Source organism: Trachurus japonicus, chromosome 13 (assembly GCF_045865225.1).
Source record: "Trachurus japonicus isolate A0001 chromosome 13, Traja_1.0".
NCBI lineage: Eukaryota > Metazoa > Chordata > Actinopteri > Carangiformes > Carangidae > Trachurus > Trachurus japonicus.
The window spans coordinates 27,048,023-27,063,832 of NC_140919.1; the positions used below are offsets into that span (position 1 = coordinate 27,048,023).

At 42.0% G+C, this 15,810-nt stretch overlaps 2 protein-coding genes across 3 annotated transcripts in view; one reads left to right on the forward strand and one right to left on the reverse strand.

The window, feature by feature from the left end:
- The window catches only part of col4a4 (collagen, type IV, alpha 4), a 57,456-nt gene extending 50,845 nt beyond the window's left edge, over positions 1–6,611 (forward strand). Inside the window, exons 43-47 of the mRNA XM_085795628.1 lie at positions 71–319; positions 409–525; positions 2,105–2,293; positions 3,240–3,523; positions 5,276–6,611. Of these exons, the coding sequence (XP_085651754.1) occupies positions 71–319; positions 409–525; positions 2,105–2,293; positions 3,240–3,523; positions 5,276–5,533 (1,097 nt within the window). The 3' untranslated portion in view covers positions 5,534–6,611. The remainder of the gene's footprint in view (positions 1–70; positions 320–408; positions 526–2,104; positions 2,294–3,239; positions 3,524–5,275) is intronic.
- Positions 6,612–10,309: 3,698 nt separating this feature from the next.
- The window catches only part of LOC146976117 (exocyst complex component 3-like protein 2), a 53,750-nt gene continuing 48,249 nt past the window's right edge, over positions 10,310–15,810 (reverse strand). For both annotated transcript variants that reach the window (XM_085795629.1, XM_085795630.1), the window contains exons 9-15: positions 15,664–15,764; positions 14,853–14,969; positions 14,561–14,696; positions 13,736–13,858; positions 13,297–13,452; positions 13,080–13,201; positions 10,310–11,644 (exon numbers count right to left, since the gene is read on the reverse strand). In XM_085795629.1, coding sequence (XP_085651755.1) covers positions 11,353–11,644; positions 13,080–13,201; positions 13,297–13,452; positions 13,736–13,858; positions 14,561–14,696; positions 14,853–14,969; positions 15,664–15,764 — 1,047 coding nt within the window. In that variant the 3' untranslated portion in view covers positions 10,310–11,352. The remainder of the gene's footprint in view (positions 11,645–13,079; positions 13,202–13,296; positions 13,453–13,735; positions 13,859–14,560; positions 14,697–14,852; positions 14,970–15,663; positions 15,765–15,810) is intronic.

A 15,810-nucleotide genomic window follows, 5' to 3' on the forward strand; every position in this document is an offset into this window, starting at 1 on the left:
TGAGTGGCTTCCACCTCTAATGGTGTGTGCATGTGTATGTTTGTGTGTGTGTTCGTGTGTGCGAGATCAGGTATTATGGGGTCACCAGGTCTGATGGGATTACCTGGTAGTAAGGGTCCTAGAGGTTGTACCGGCCAGAGTGGGCCTCCAGGACCAAAAGGACTTCGAGGACCAAAGGGACCAAAGGGAGAGAGAGGCAGAGTTTACCCCTGCCCCACCTACCCCCCCTCACAACCTGGCCCCCCAGGACCACCTGGCCCTCCAGGTAACGATGGAGAGGCTGGCCTCGAAGGAGAAAGTGGCCTGAAGGGAATCAAAGGTGAGCAACATAAGGTGGACCAGGTCCTAAGAGAATCAAATCTAGCATCAGTTCATCAGGTGATTATTAAAATGGTTGGTGTGTCCAAGGTATGAGGGGGGATCCTGGGTCTGAGGGACCAATAGGCTTTGTTGGACCCCCTGGTAGAGATGGAAACGGAGGACAGCCAGGCCTACCAGGGGAGCAAGGAGTAGATGGAGCAAAAGGTGAGAAACCCAATTGTCTTCGCTAATCTGATTGTGAACATCTTACACTTTCCACAGTATTTACCCAGGTCAGTTGTAATTCACTTAAGGAAGACTGTTCTCCCCAAGACCATATTTGCCAACTCAGGACTCCAGCTGCTTGCTACTGAGGAGGTGTTGGCCTAATTATGTTCCTCAAGTCTCTGTTACATCTTAACAAAATTAAATTGTGAAAATCTATTTAAGTAGAGTCTGCAGGCTCAAATTCTCCACCATCACATTACTTTGCATGGCTTCATGTGGACCTGGAATGTGTGCAGGACTTGGAATATGACTAGTGGCACATACAGTAAATTTTACAGGAACACAAGTACAGACACAGATCATTGTACTTTTTTTTAGCTGCATCCTTGACATAGAGCAGAAACAACAGAATCTGGTCAACTCAAATTGGGTTGTCTGACAATAAAAACACTGCTCTGACGAAAGTTCAAACTGGAGGTAAACTCAGGCAGCAGTGACAGAGACTCTCTCAGCTCTCTTTACTGTAATCCGATGTTGATACAAAATCCCGTGCTGTCAATAGCCAATCAGAATGACAGCCCATGGTGCATCGTGGATTTATTACTAAAACATGAACAATGATGGACTACCAACCTGACAAAGAGAAAAACCGTCCAGGGAATTTGATCCTATTTGTAGTGAATTTATCTCATATTGTGTCTTACCAGTAATCATCCTGATAATGCAAGATTTAGACCAGGGTTTTTGGGGTGAATCACTTTATATTTTCCAAAGATAGCAATGCACCTGCAGTGCGACTGACACACACCTCATTTTGAGACAAACATACCAATTTGTGTATTTGGACAGGATACTAGCTAGCAACTGGGTCAGCTTGAAGTTAGCGGAAAAACGTATGTACTGCTATGTACAATGGAGACCCAACAACAGATTTCTTGCGCCTAGGGCCCCTAGGGAGATTACTAATCTAGTCATCACTGGATGAGAGGGCTCACAATTGAACTTTTTCTCTTTCTGGCCACTTCATATGATGAAAAAAAATGTCTCAGAGACAAATGAGTATCAGCAGCCACAAGGTACCACAAATCACAGTGTACTATCTATTCAACAATTTGTTGAGATGTTACGCACAATTGTGTAACATTTGTGGATTTGTGATGGATAGATAGATAGATGGATGGATGGATGGATGGATGGATGGATGGATGGATGGATAGATAGATAGATAGATAGATAGATAGATAGATAGATAGATAGATAGATAGATAGATAGATAGATAGATAGATAGATAGATAGATAGATAGATAGATAGATAGATAGATAGATAGATAGATAGATAGATAGATAGATAGATAGATAGATAGATAGATAGATAGATAGATAGATAGAATACTTTATTAATCCCCAGGGGGAAATTTAAAATGTCACAAGCAGCAGCAAAGGGAAAATACATGACAATGGAGATAAAACAACACAGATCAAGAAACACTGAAACAAAATACATAAAAACACATGTATTAAAACACAATAATAAATTGTTATTGATGTAACTTCCTGTTGTGGTCTTTGACTCAGGTGATCCTGGTCCAGTTGGTGATCGTGGTTATCCTGGAGAATCTAGGACCTTGAACTCGGGCTTCCTGTTGGTGAAGCACAGCCAATCAAAGATAGTTCCCACCTGTCCATTTAATATGAGGCCCCTGTGGGACGGATACAGTCTGCTGTACCTGGAGGGTCAGGAGAAGGCTCACACTCAGGACCTGGGTAGGTATACACACATACATTCATAAAGACATAAAGTCTGATTCTGGTCTCATTCAACTAAAATTTGTTATTAGCAGTTAAGTATAACAAATAATTCAGTGCCATCACCACAATCTCACTCCAGACATGATCCCTGTCCATGATCTTTCAGGACTTAGGAACTTACTCAGATGCTGATGATCAGTTAACTACTTGTACCTGAGCTTTGACCCAGTCAGCAGATGTTCCTTCTTCAGCCCCCCTCCTGTAATCCCCTAACAGACTTTCATGCTTGGCCTCAGGAATGGCCACCAGTGTTCCTGCTCTAGGCACAGATTATGTGATCTTTGGGTCTTTACAAATCCCTATCAAGCTGGGAGCCTCTCAATTGTTAAATAATATGGTATACCTGTATGTTGAAAGTGCAGAATAAGTTCATTTGATCCCATGATCATATCAAAGTACAACCATCAAGAAACATTTAAGAATGGTTATAACGGTTATTAATCTGCTCCAGATCCACCAATCATGTGTAGACTCGATGGGCAAACTCTGAAGACCCCCCAGGATCTCCCTCCGACTGTTTTCAGTCTGTTTTCAGCCGCCTCACACAATCTTTCCAAAAGAGGCTGAGCAGTGTGGTCCCCTGATAGTTGAAGCCTACCTTCTGGTCCTCAGGAACTAGGAAGAGTCAACCAAGACAGTTCCACAGTGTCCAGAGCTGAGGTTTAAACTCATCCACACCAGGTGTCGTGCTGAGTCTTCTAAAGAGGACATGTCAGTCAGTTCAGGATGTTCTCAAAGTGTTCCTGTTCCCTGAACAATCTCACACATCCACAGTAACACATTGCTTCATCAGAGCTGTTTCAAAGATCGTTGTTTTGGTAAAGTCAGCTTTTATAAATATTTGTTGCTGAGTCTCTTTTTAATCATATTTGATTAATATTTGCTCTGATGCTGTCTCTAGGTCTGGCGGGGTCGTGTATGCGAGTCTTTTCCACTATGCCCTTCTCCTCCTGTAACATGGGAGCCTGCTCTTATGCCAGTCGTAATGATAAATCCTATTGGCTGTCAACAACTGCGGCAGTACCCAGCATACCTGTGGTCGGACCTTCCATTGAAGATCACATCAGTCGCTGTGTGGTGTGTGAAGCTCCCTCTGCCCCTGTTGCACTGCACAGCCAGACTGCCAACCAACCAGACTGCCCCCCTGATTGGACGAGCCTGTGGACCGGATACTCCTTCCTCATGGTGGGTACTGCAGTACTGAGAGTGCAGCTGACTGCAGTACTACTACTGCTGCTTATCATACTAATAACTTTACTGCTATAGTCTACTTGCCAACAATGAGTACCCGGAAATGTTGAGTACCCCAATGTTTTATGTTAGAAATATATAGTATGGGTCTCCAGTATTCAGAAACTGCCGGATGCTAACTTATATATATTGGGCAATTAGCACAATTGACATAATTAGCATAAATTACCATAGTTTCCTATATGGGCAATATTTCAGCAAAATTGACTTGGCTGATCTGGGCAATATTGGAGTGGTTTTAGGGGTTATTGATGATGCTGAATCCATTTCTGACATTTTCAAAATTCAAAATGGCTGTCTAAACCGGAAGGGACCAGATTGAAATCCATCAAAATTGGCCCACTGGCGGTTAAAATCTGGTCACTACCGGTTTAGACAGCCATTTTGAATTTTGAAAATGTCAGAAATGGATTCAGCATCATCAATAACCCCTAAAACCACTCCAATATTGCCCAGATCAGCCAAGTCAATTTTGCGGAAATATTGCCCATATAGGAAACTATGGTAATTTATGCTAATTATGTCAATTGTGCTAATTGCCCAATATATATAAGTTAGCATCCGGCAGTTTCTGAATGCTGGGGACCCATACTATATATTTCTAACATAAAACTTTGGGGTACTCAACATTTCCGGGTTCACAATGGGGCCCTATGGGCTGGCAAGTAGACTACTACTACAAGCTGCTTTACTAAAAATACTGATACTACCGAAGTACTACTACTGCATTTACTTTTACCCACCTATCAGAAACTTTTATCCAATCCAGAAAGAATAAAGGAAAAAAACAACAACAACAACAACAACAACAAAAAACAGATATTAAAAATGAAACCACACCGCACCGCCCTGCTCCCACCCTGGGGTTCTCGGTCCTGGGGGACCAGCTGGAGGCCAAAGGGTTTTGGTTACAACATTACACTACTTTTTCCCCTTATTTATTTATTTAGTCTTCTCCTTCCCATTCATCCTTTCTTCTCTTTCTCTCTCATTCTCTCTTTAGTCAATACTGACTATGTTGCACCCTTGTATTATTTGATTATGTGTTCTCACCCTGTATTGCACTATATAAATATATATAATAAGAAGCTTTTATCCAAAGCAACTTACCAGTGAGGGACATCAGTAAAGCTTTTGTGAGGTAGAGATCTTAGACTTGGGGTGAATGGGTGAAGGAGATCAGCTTGCAAAGAAACCAGCAGACCAAGCAGCAAGGGAGGTGACGTCGGGCTAGAGCAGTTTAAATAGCGCGCTCTGAATGCAATTCCCCAATAGGGAGCGGGCACGGGGAGTCAGCTGAGCCATCAGCTCATCTGTTCGGTGTTGACAGCTACTATACGCCGTTGATGCTGATTAGAGCTTGACGTCGTGGCCTGCCAGAACTAACGCCACAGTACGTTTGATTATGGGCGGCACACCCAGCATTTCCACCACTAATAATAATAACAAAATAACGATACAAAACTATATTTTTATCGAAAATGGAGCCATTAACAAGTGTGGGTAACATAGATTCATCCACGTTAATATGAGACTTTTTTATAACCAAATACAAACTCCTTGTTGTCCCTTTAAGATAATCTTAAACTTAACTAAGGTTAAACTGACACCAGCAAGTGTAACAACATGTTCTAGAGGGGGATTTGTCCCTCACCTGGTGCTGATGGTGTCCTGTCTGTGTTACAGCATACAGGCGCAGGTGACGAGGGCGGTGGCCAGTCTCTGACATCATCAGGGAGCTGTCTGACAGACTTCAGGGCCCAGCCCTTTGTGGAGTGCCAGGGGCCTCGAGGAACCTGCCACTACTTTGCAAACATCTACAGCTTCTGGTTGACAAGAGTGGATACGAGCACCTCCACTTCCAACAAGCCCTCCACCACACTGACCGAGACCTGGCAGCAGAGGGAGAACATTGGGAGGTGCAACGTCTGCATGAGGAAGTGAGTAGGAGGAACACCGCCTCCTCCTGCAGGAGGGAGTGAAGAGACACCTCACTTCCTCCTGCAGGAGGGAGGAGCTCGTCCTCTTCCGAGGGCACGCACAAGACGAGACTTGTTAATTTGTCTCTGTTACTGAGAGACTGTCATGTTTAAGGTAACGCTGCCAATCAATCATTCAGTCAGCCAATCAATCATTCAATCAATCAATTAATCATGTTCATCTAAAGTTAGAGCAGTACAAATGATCTGAAGTGATTAATTTCATATAACCAAATGTCACAGATGTTTGAACTGAGGTTGTCTGATGTCACTGTTTAATTTTAGGCTTTCATGATGTTTGATCTCAGCTGAATGTCAAAGACTCATCAATAAATAGGTTCATAGATCTTAACATTTTTTTCCAAGTTTCCTCTGGATGAAATCGTTTCGTAAGAATAAACAGATTAACACGTACTGTAGAACCAAGTACTGGGAGACCTTCAGTATAACTAACCATGTCTCCCACTCACGCAGCAGATGTCGGACCCAGCAGGTGGACATCTGACCTGACAACACAATCAGACTGTTTATTACCTGCTTGTGTCCAACTAAGTATGAAAATGTTATTATTTTTTATCGAGTGCAGTGTACGCGCTGGTTTCCTCAGTGTTGTCTCTCTCTAGTAGGAGGCACCAAAGTCAGAAATATTTCAGTCTTACACAAACAAAAACCAGTGATTTGTTTCTCAGTATTTGTGGTTGAACTAGTCAAAGGAACCCTTATGATGGATAATCAATAATTTTATAGAGAACTTTGTTAATGTTGTAAAGACTCAGAAAACATTTGAGTTGTTCAGGAGCTGATAATTATTCAGTTGTAATCTGTATTTACGCCAACTTGTTGAATACACACATGTTCTCTGCACAAAATATTATTTATTTAGACTTTTGTCCAAACGTAAAAGTTGAAAAGTTCTTTTGGCCCCGTCCTGTTCTTCAACTACATGTAAGATCAGAGAAAGTGTTTTAGACCTGCAGTCAACAGCAGCACTGAACCAGCAGTCACCCAATCAATTTATGATAATAAACTTTATTTATACAGCACTTTTCTTGACAATGTCTTTTAATCCTCCATCTCAGTAGAAACTTGTATCGTTCAACCCCAGTTTGAACCCTGACGTGATGTTGTGATGAATTTATCAAAAGCCCTTTTCATTTGTTCCAAGTCGTATTTATTAGTCACCGTTGTCAGGTGAAAACCTTGTATCACCAAAATGTTAACAGAAAGTTACGAGGTATTTACACTACGGCAGCACAACAAAGTCACACGCGAGGTTGTGACAGCTGATTGGTTGGTGCGTTGGAGTGACGTTCTCATCAGAGGACATGGACTAACACCCAAGTGAAATTTAGCCCCGCCTCCAGCCCCGCCCACAGGCCAGACAGAAAACGCATTCTGATTGGCCAGCTGAGAGGCAGCGACTGCGTGAGACTGGTCAGTCAGTATTTTGTGAACATGTAGAGACAGACTCGTGTGAGAAGCTGTGAATATATTTGACATTAAACTTTGAAATGTGTTTTTGTTCCAGTTTTCTTCAGATCAGACGTTTGAGCTCCCCCCTCAGCTTCTTTTACAAAAAAAACCAAAAAAAAACTATGAGACGTCTGCAGTTTAACACAGAAATGATTCAACTGAAAGTTCATTTAACACTAAACAGATGAGTAGTGACAATCTGAACAGGATGAGCTGCACTGAACCAGAACCAGAACCAGGACAGGGTTGGAACCAGAAAGTGAACAGAGGTTTTCCTCCACATTCATCCTGTAAAAACTGTTTGTTTATTCTATGTGTTAGATGAAGTTCACGTGAAGATTTGTCTGGTCTCAGATGGTCACATCTTCTGAATTGTGTTAACCAAGTGGTCTGGTTAGCACAAGTAAACGAAATGAACTTATAAAAAAGTATTTTTCAGTCTAGCTTCTATATCTGATCCTTTTCAGTTTCCAGCACTAGTCCTTGTCCTGGTCCTAATCCTGGTTCTGATACTGTATCATCTCTCTGTGATTTGTAAATATGTTTGAACTCAACCGTTTTATATTTTTACTGTAAATGTCATCAGAGTATTTATTTAGCCTGAAATTAATGTTGGTGCTATTTGATGTTTCATTTGTTCGTTTTTATTTTATTTTGGTAAATGATGGTGTAGAGAAGCCCCGCCCCTCTCCATTCTCTGCTATAACAGTATGTATCGACAAAGGCAGACTGATTTATCAGGAAAACTATCCAAACAGACTATTTTTTGATCAAACTTTATTTAAAGAAGAAACTTGTTTCTAGTGGTTTTATTTAGACTTTTTCAGAAACACGAGCACTCCAACATTTAACATAAAACTCAGACAATTTAACTACATGGTCAACCCATGGTGCTTTAAGAGGAGGCATGTGTTTAATGCTAAAGACCAAACACTGGTTTATGCTGTTAAAATGTGGAGTTGAGTTTGGATGTAAATCCATGATAATCTGAGACAGGAACAGAAAATTAAGTGGGCGGGACTTCATTATTACCTGAGGAGGGTGAGGAGGGGGGGTGTCACTGTGTCCTCATTCTGTTTTTATTGTATTTAAATCTGTCTGTGATATTTTAATCTCTGTAGGAGGAAACTTCCCACTAACACTTGTGAAACATTTTACTCTGTGGACAGACGACTTCAATAAATCGCATCAAACTTTCACTTTGACTCTTTTACTGCAATTCCAACGAGTCAAACCAAAGTAAATACTTAAGTGGACAATGACAGTGAAAACAGCACTAGATTATACTATAAAGCTTCCATTTGTAAATTTAATATTGTTTCACAGCTAACATTAGCATTAGCAGCTATTTACCCACCAGTCTGGAAGAAATATTGTGATTCAACATCAAGTCCAGTCATCAAGAAATGCCAGTGTTATAACTCTTGTCTCTACCACTTCTTATTCTTCTACTGAGGTCCCATGATCTGTCTCACTGTAGCCTACAGTCTTTTGTTTAGAGGATTTATTATTATCACCTCTCATATTATAAAGTCATTGATGACTGAAACACTTGGGCCTGTTGTCAACAAAAAAACACCCTCAACAGAAGAGCAAACTTCCAAACAGACCCTCCCATTGATTATCTTTATAATCTTCTAAAAACCTGACCATGCTCTCAATGTAGAGCAGCTTGACTGGACATGGACAGGTACAGACGTTTGACCTGTAACAGTATGTCTGAGGTCAGAATCAAACCAGAGACATGGTGATTACTTTGAATACATCTTCATCCACAAATCGAATGTTGTCAAACTATGACTATAAACTAGCTCTTACTATTAACTTTCTTCGATCTCCTTCACAAATTGTAGGTGTAGCACTTAAAAGTTACACCGTGGGTCCGTTTTTTTAGTCATGTCCCGAATATGCAATGCAAATGTCAAAGTGCTAAAATTTACATTACATTATTCATATTATTCAAGTGTATTCATTATCCTATTTCTGTCCTCTGTGATATCAGGGGCTTTTCACCGTCCAGTGGTGAGCCTCTGTAAGCAGCCACAGTTTTTACACTGTGGAAAATAAAAGTAACCCTAGCTTCTTTCATCTGTTGGCTCATCAGGTTGCTGGCAGGAGTAGTGGGGGGAAATCAAAGCACAACAGTGAACTGATGCATTTTATTGTGATGTGAAAGCTGATTTCTGTACAGAAAGAGTCATTCATACTTCATACAGACATGAAGAACAGACAGATGTAGCTCTGATCGGAGAAAAATGAACTTCACACATCAAAACATTCCTTAATTCATTCACAAATGTGATCTCCAAATAAAAAATGGCAGATTTTTATGGGATGTGAAGGTTGGGAGGAATTAAAATGATGAATGAGTTCAATGATGGTGAATAATAAAAAAAAAAAAAATCATGATTTGTAAAATGAACAGCAGGAACTGAAAGTTGTTTCCTTAGCTAAAAAAATGCAAAACCATAACATGAAAATGTAAGGAAATGCAGAATAAATCAATAAAATATGAGACGATGTCTAATCCCAGCTAGCTCTGTGCCTCTAATGTTAACACAGTGAGCCCTCTCTCCTTTATCTAAACTTGAATCAACACCAGATACTCTGTAGTTAAAGTCTATTATTCTATCAGCAGAAAGAAATAATATATCTCTGTTTATATCTGAATCCCACTCATATAATGAACCTCATCACACCGAGGAGTTTGAGCTATACCCTATAATCACGGCTTTAAATACACAATCAGCAGACAGAGACTCTGATCTTTGTCTAGTACCTTTGATTAATACATGTCAACATGTGTGCAACAATAAAAAACTACCCAGTTTTGTCATGGAGCATCTCCAGATCCTGGGATTAGAAACTCATCTCCTCTGAAAACCTGATCCCTAAAGGTCCCCAAAACAAATCCTAAATTTCATTGTGAATTCAGTCCTCTTGTGATCTTTGTCCCAGAATGCACTTCAGTCCAGAGTCCACCTCAGCAGAGAACAGCTTTCCTTTTATTGATCCTCTATAAAGTGCCTTTCAGTTCAAAATCCAGGAATCCAGCAGTTTGCCCTGATGTCAGTCATGCAGCTGTACATGTTTAAGACTCTTTAATCTAATCTGAAAATAATGGAACTATGATTTAATACAAACATGAACTGTGATCCTGTTAAACGTGTTCAATCAACATCAAAACTGCAACAAATAAAATCTCTCAAGGATATGATTTTAAATCACATTACAGAAATTGTATACATCATTAAGGCCTGGTCACGGGTCAGTTCCTCACACACAGTCACTTTATTTAGATGGAATCACTGCTGTTGAATGTTACACATATACATCATAGTGTATATGACACAGTAAAAACAGCTCCACCTGAAGAGGCTACAACGATAACATCAGAGACCAGTCACAGGTGATATTATGTTACTGTAACATCAAATGGAAGTTTACAACCTCCGTTCGGTGGCTCTGTCACGGTTGTTTGCTGGAACTGATAAAATGAAAGTGTGTTACATGTTTTGATTGTCGGTGTCAGAGGCTGGTGACACACAACGTAAGCACTGGGTGGACTACTTCAGTTCAGCCTTGTGTGATCTACAACGGCTACAAAGGGCCACAGCGCCACAGACAGAATCCTTCTGAAGGATGTGGTGCCTGATTTGGGAAACAGCTTATGAGTCCATTACAATGAGTACTGTCACTATACATCTGGACAGCGCAACAAAGTGGTAAAGTCACAATATAATGGTCTGTATAGGCAGCATTAGTAAGTAACATGGCATGCCCCATTTGCAAATGGCCAAATAACATGTTGTCTCTATATAACCAAGCTGTTTAGTGAGGACAATAATGAATTTTGTTGTGACCAGGCCTAAATCCACCTGTAGAAAAATCACATGTGAACTTTGAACCCAAATGAATTATTTTCCATCCTCAGATTTCAAATTTTAATTGAAGAAATCCTAGATTCAGAGGTGAATTTCTGACTTCAGATCAGTTTGAGCTGATTCTCTTCTTGAGAGAGACAGAGTGTCAGAGGAGCCTATTCAGTCCAGTTCTGTCCTCATTTCTCTCTGTTATGTCCTTTAATCACCCTCTTTGTTTCATGCATTCCCTGCTGCTTCTTGGTAACGTGAAGAGAGAGGGAGAAAAGGTCTGATTGGTGGATGTTGTTGAAGCAGCAGCCCAACGCAAGAATCCAGTCAGTGTCAGTTTAGTGGATAATAATCATGACTAGAGTTAAATTAGAAATAAAAACCACCCTTAGTGTGTCAGGGGCGTCTTGGAAAAACTAAAATCTTGGCACCCAGATTGTCAGAGAACATCGTCTGGGTTTTCCTGAACAGGTGTTCTGGTTTTACGGCGGCGTGGTCGCAACGTGGTGAAGCAAGACGAGGCGGTGAGGGCGATGCGGCTCAGGCCCACGTTCAGACAGTGGACCTCAGAGGTGACCGGCACCTCGGAGAAGAGGGCGCGGTCCCGAGACAGCCGGGCCGGGCCGCTGCCGTCGCTGCTCTCGATGTCTTTGACGATGTTGATGATCTCCTGGCGCTCCGCCTGCCGAGTCATTCCCCGGATGTTCAAAATGGCCGACACGTGCTTCTTCCTGTACACAGAGAGCACGGATCATGAGAGAGATGCGGAGACTCGAGTGAGGAATGAACACAATCGTTTCAGCTAAGGTAAGCTCGGTTGGTCAATGGTCAATGACAGTGATGGCATTATGTTTCCACTGAACAAAGTTTGCACTGTTGCATTTCAAGAATAAAACATGAATAGCTGATTTCCATTCTAAAGTTATAAAGGAGGCTGTAACCTTCAGGATTAAAGGGATAGTTCACCCAAAATTCAAATTTCACTCATTATCTACTCACCCTCATGTCGACTAAGAGCTGTGAGAATATACAGAGTCCTCCGTGCCTTCTCGGAGTTACGGGGGTTACGTCCGCACAGCAGTGTTTGTCCATATAATGGTTGTGAATGGTGCTCACTTTTCTTCGTCCAAAAAGACACACCAAAAAACATCCAAACACCTCCATACTGCTTGTCTGTAATGTCCCTCTTGTATTGAAGCCCCGACATGAGAAATTGTTCTGAAAAAAATTAAATAAGTCTATATTTTAAGCTTGTTTGTAGCAGAAGCTCCCAGTGTCTCAGTTCACTGCTCTTCCTGCGTCCGTGCAAATCTCGCATGATTTGCACTGACCGGTGGAACAATTTCTCATGTCGGGGCTTCAATACAAGACGGACATTACAGACGAGTTTAGTTTAGTTTATTTATTTAGCACACAAATTTCAATGGTGCAAGGAGGGAACAGTAGGTTCCACCCCTATAACAAATTACAACCAGACAATTTTCAATGGCTAACAAATAACGAGCACTATGGAGGTATTTGGATGTTTTTTGGTGTGTCTTTTTGGACGAAGAAAAGTGAGCACCATTCACAACCATTATATGGACATGCAGTGCTGCGCGGACCCCCCCCCCCCCCCCATAACTCAGAGAAGGCACAGAGGACTGGAATTCTTCCAGCCCTTAGTCGACATGAGGGTGAGTAGATAATGAGTGAAATTTGAATTTTGGGTGAACTATCCCTTTAGTGAGGTAAGAGTTTGTTTATTAACACATGTCCTGCTAGCTGCAAGAACTTCTCTTGAATGCAGCCTGAAGAGTACTCTTGTGCTTCAGGTAACTTTAGCTCCATAACTGACTGTGTATCAGGCATCATCTCACAACTGTACCTGAACTATATTCCTATAAGATAAGAGATAAGACATTTCTTCTTTAACCACTTTAAACTTGAGCCATATCTAAATCAGTGTTCTTCTCTGTGCTTGTATCTCCGCCTGCATACCGAAGATGCAGATCACATATCAGGGAGTATTCTCGATTCACCCATTTTATCAAGGGTGCATCTGTACATGACTTGTGTGGACTTGAGACAGCAACTGTTTATTTCATAATATTTTCTGATGCTGATTTTACATCCATGTACGGCCAATGTCCATTAGGAAAGAGAAGGAGTAGGACAGGTTTGTACCTGACGTCTGGAAACTCTCTGACCAGAACTCCCACCTCCATCTGGATGGAGGGGACATCCTCCAGCTGGATAATCTCTGAGATGTGAGACAGAGCGCTGTCCAACCAGCTGGATGGAGACTCCTGGCATAGAGAGAGAGAGAGAGAGACGGTCAAGCGGACAGATGGACTGACTGAGGAGGTGAATGTCATCATGACCTTTGAGCCTGAACACTGACCAGGTCTTTGAAGAGGACTTTGATCTGTGTGCCTTCGTCTCTGAGCCGACCAGCCATCCTCTTCCTCATCTTCATTGAGGTGCAGATGATTCTTCCTCGCATGACCGAGCGAAGGTACTCCATCACCACCCGCCGGTGGACCTCCGCCACCAGCAGCTGAGGACGGAGACAGAGAGAAAGAAAGAAAGAAAGAAAGAAAGAAAGAAAGAAAGAAAGAAAGAAAGAAAGAAAGAAAGAAAGAAAGAAAGAAAGAAAGAAAGAAAGAAAGAAAGAAAAGGCAAGTGAGAGAAATGATCAGAGAATAACCTGCATCTGCTCTCAGTTATGGTTTCTCTTTGTTTAGGTGTGTGTGTGTGTGTGTGTGTGTGTGTGTGTGTGTGTGTGTGTGTGTGTGTGTGTGTTCAGGTGTGTGTGTGTGTGTTCAGGTGTGTGTGTGTACCTGGTATGGAGGACTGTCCATTCTGTGATACTTCTTGAAGTAATCTTTGATCAGAGCTTCGATCTGCTCGTACGGCTCTGTGTTGCTAAGCCACTTCCTCTTCACCAGCCGCTCAAAGAAAGGCTGAAACAATCGCACACGTATGCACACTTTATGATGATTTTCTTCCCAACTGTCACAGCTCAAATCAAAGACAATTGATAAAGCCAAACAAGCGTTCCTAAGTTTGGTCTCGGTTTACATCCAAAAACATCTTTTGTGCTAAATAAATAATCTCCAGTTACTATCCTCCCAAAGAAACTGAGCATTAGACCAGAGTTAACCCATACAAGTATCAGTATCAATACAATTAAAATATCAATACAGAGGAAGTGAAAACCAAGTAACTACATTTAGTGAAATGTGTTATTTTTGTGATTGATTGAAATGTTTTCATTGTGAAACTGAACGTGCACCTAAAACAGACCTGTGAGGTGAAATACAGCCAAAATAAGTAACCAAATACTAATCAAATATGATGTACTGTGTCTATTAAATCAAATCATTAACTTAACTAGGGTTAGGGTTAGGGTTAACCCAACTAAATGTTGACTTCCACGAACAGAACTGAACTTATGGGACTATGAATCAACAGTCTTTCTCTTCGTCATAGACTCCAAAAGGCTGAATAAACACTCTTTACAAAATAAAAAAATGATAAAAAATGATAAAAAATCTAATTGAACATGTAGAGACAGAGGAGGTGAAGTGACTGAACGATAAACACTGTTCACTAGCTTTAAGTGATTGACTGGTGTGTGTGTGTGTGTGTGTGTGTGTGCATACCCTGATGTGCAGGTAAAGCCGTTCAGACAGGACTCTGACTCCCTGCTGCACGACGTGGTCCAGAGCTTTGTTGGCTCGACGCAGAGAGTCCTCACTGACTGACGGGTCACACTGAGCACAGCGCTGCACGAAGCCTCTAAACACACACACACACACTCTGATGAGAAACTAGAAGTTCTTGCTCCTGATACTTTTATTTTCTCCACTGAGGAACCAGCTGATGAGATAAAGCTCTGGGAGCCTGTATGAAGCTGAGGCTCTGGTGCAGCAGCAGGTGTGAGTTTGTCTCTACCTGAAGGGAGGGCAGCAGTTGACCAGGGCGATGGTCTTGGACACATATCCATCCTCACTGTCTCCAAACATGCCGTTCTGCACCTTTTCATGGAACATCTCAACTTTCTTCTGGAAACTAAAAGACAACACAAGTCATGATCACTCTGTGTGTACAGGTGCATTTCCACTGCAGGAACTTCGGGGTAACTGCAGGAACCAACCCCCCACGGGGCCGTTTACAGGAACTTTTACGGGGCCAAACGGAGTCCCTGCCTGGGGGTAGGTACTCGGATCGGCCCTGGAGAAGTCCTGGTGGGGCTTGAGATTTACCCTGTGCTGATTGGTCAGACTCAAAGCACGATCATGGGACGCTAAGAGAAAGCCCCAAAATAAGATGCATTTTTATAACCCAATGTTACTAAAAACGGAAGAATGGCTGGAAAAAAGAGAGAATAACTCAGTAAAAGACGAGAGTAGCAGTAGGCCTGGTAAAAAAGAAAAAAAAGAAAAAAAGTGTGATAATACACGATCGCGGGATTACGTGATGTTCGAGACGGCAATTTTTTTTAGAAAGCGTCTATGCTGCCAGAAAACAACAACAACAAGAGCAGCAAAAAAAAAGCTGCACAACGATCTCGCAATGATCGAAACTGTTGCACGTCGTCGCCATAAGAGCCCGGTGGGTCCTGTCTGCAGTGGAGACACGGCCACCGAGAGGGCCGAGTGAGAGGACGGTTCCTGTAGAAGTTCCTACCCCCTCCTTTTACCAGGAACTCCTGCAGTGGAAACGAGGCTTATGTGTGTATGTGTGTACAGGTGTGTGTGTGTACCTGTAGAAGAAGTCAGCCAGTCCGTTGAGGCTGCACTGAGCCACTCTGGAGCCCAGACTCCTGTTGATGGAGGCAGACCGCTCCAAATCCACCTGCAGCCTCTGAAAAACAACACACACAGTCAGTGTAGTGACCTCTTTTAATGAC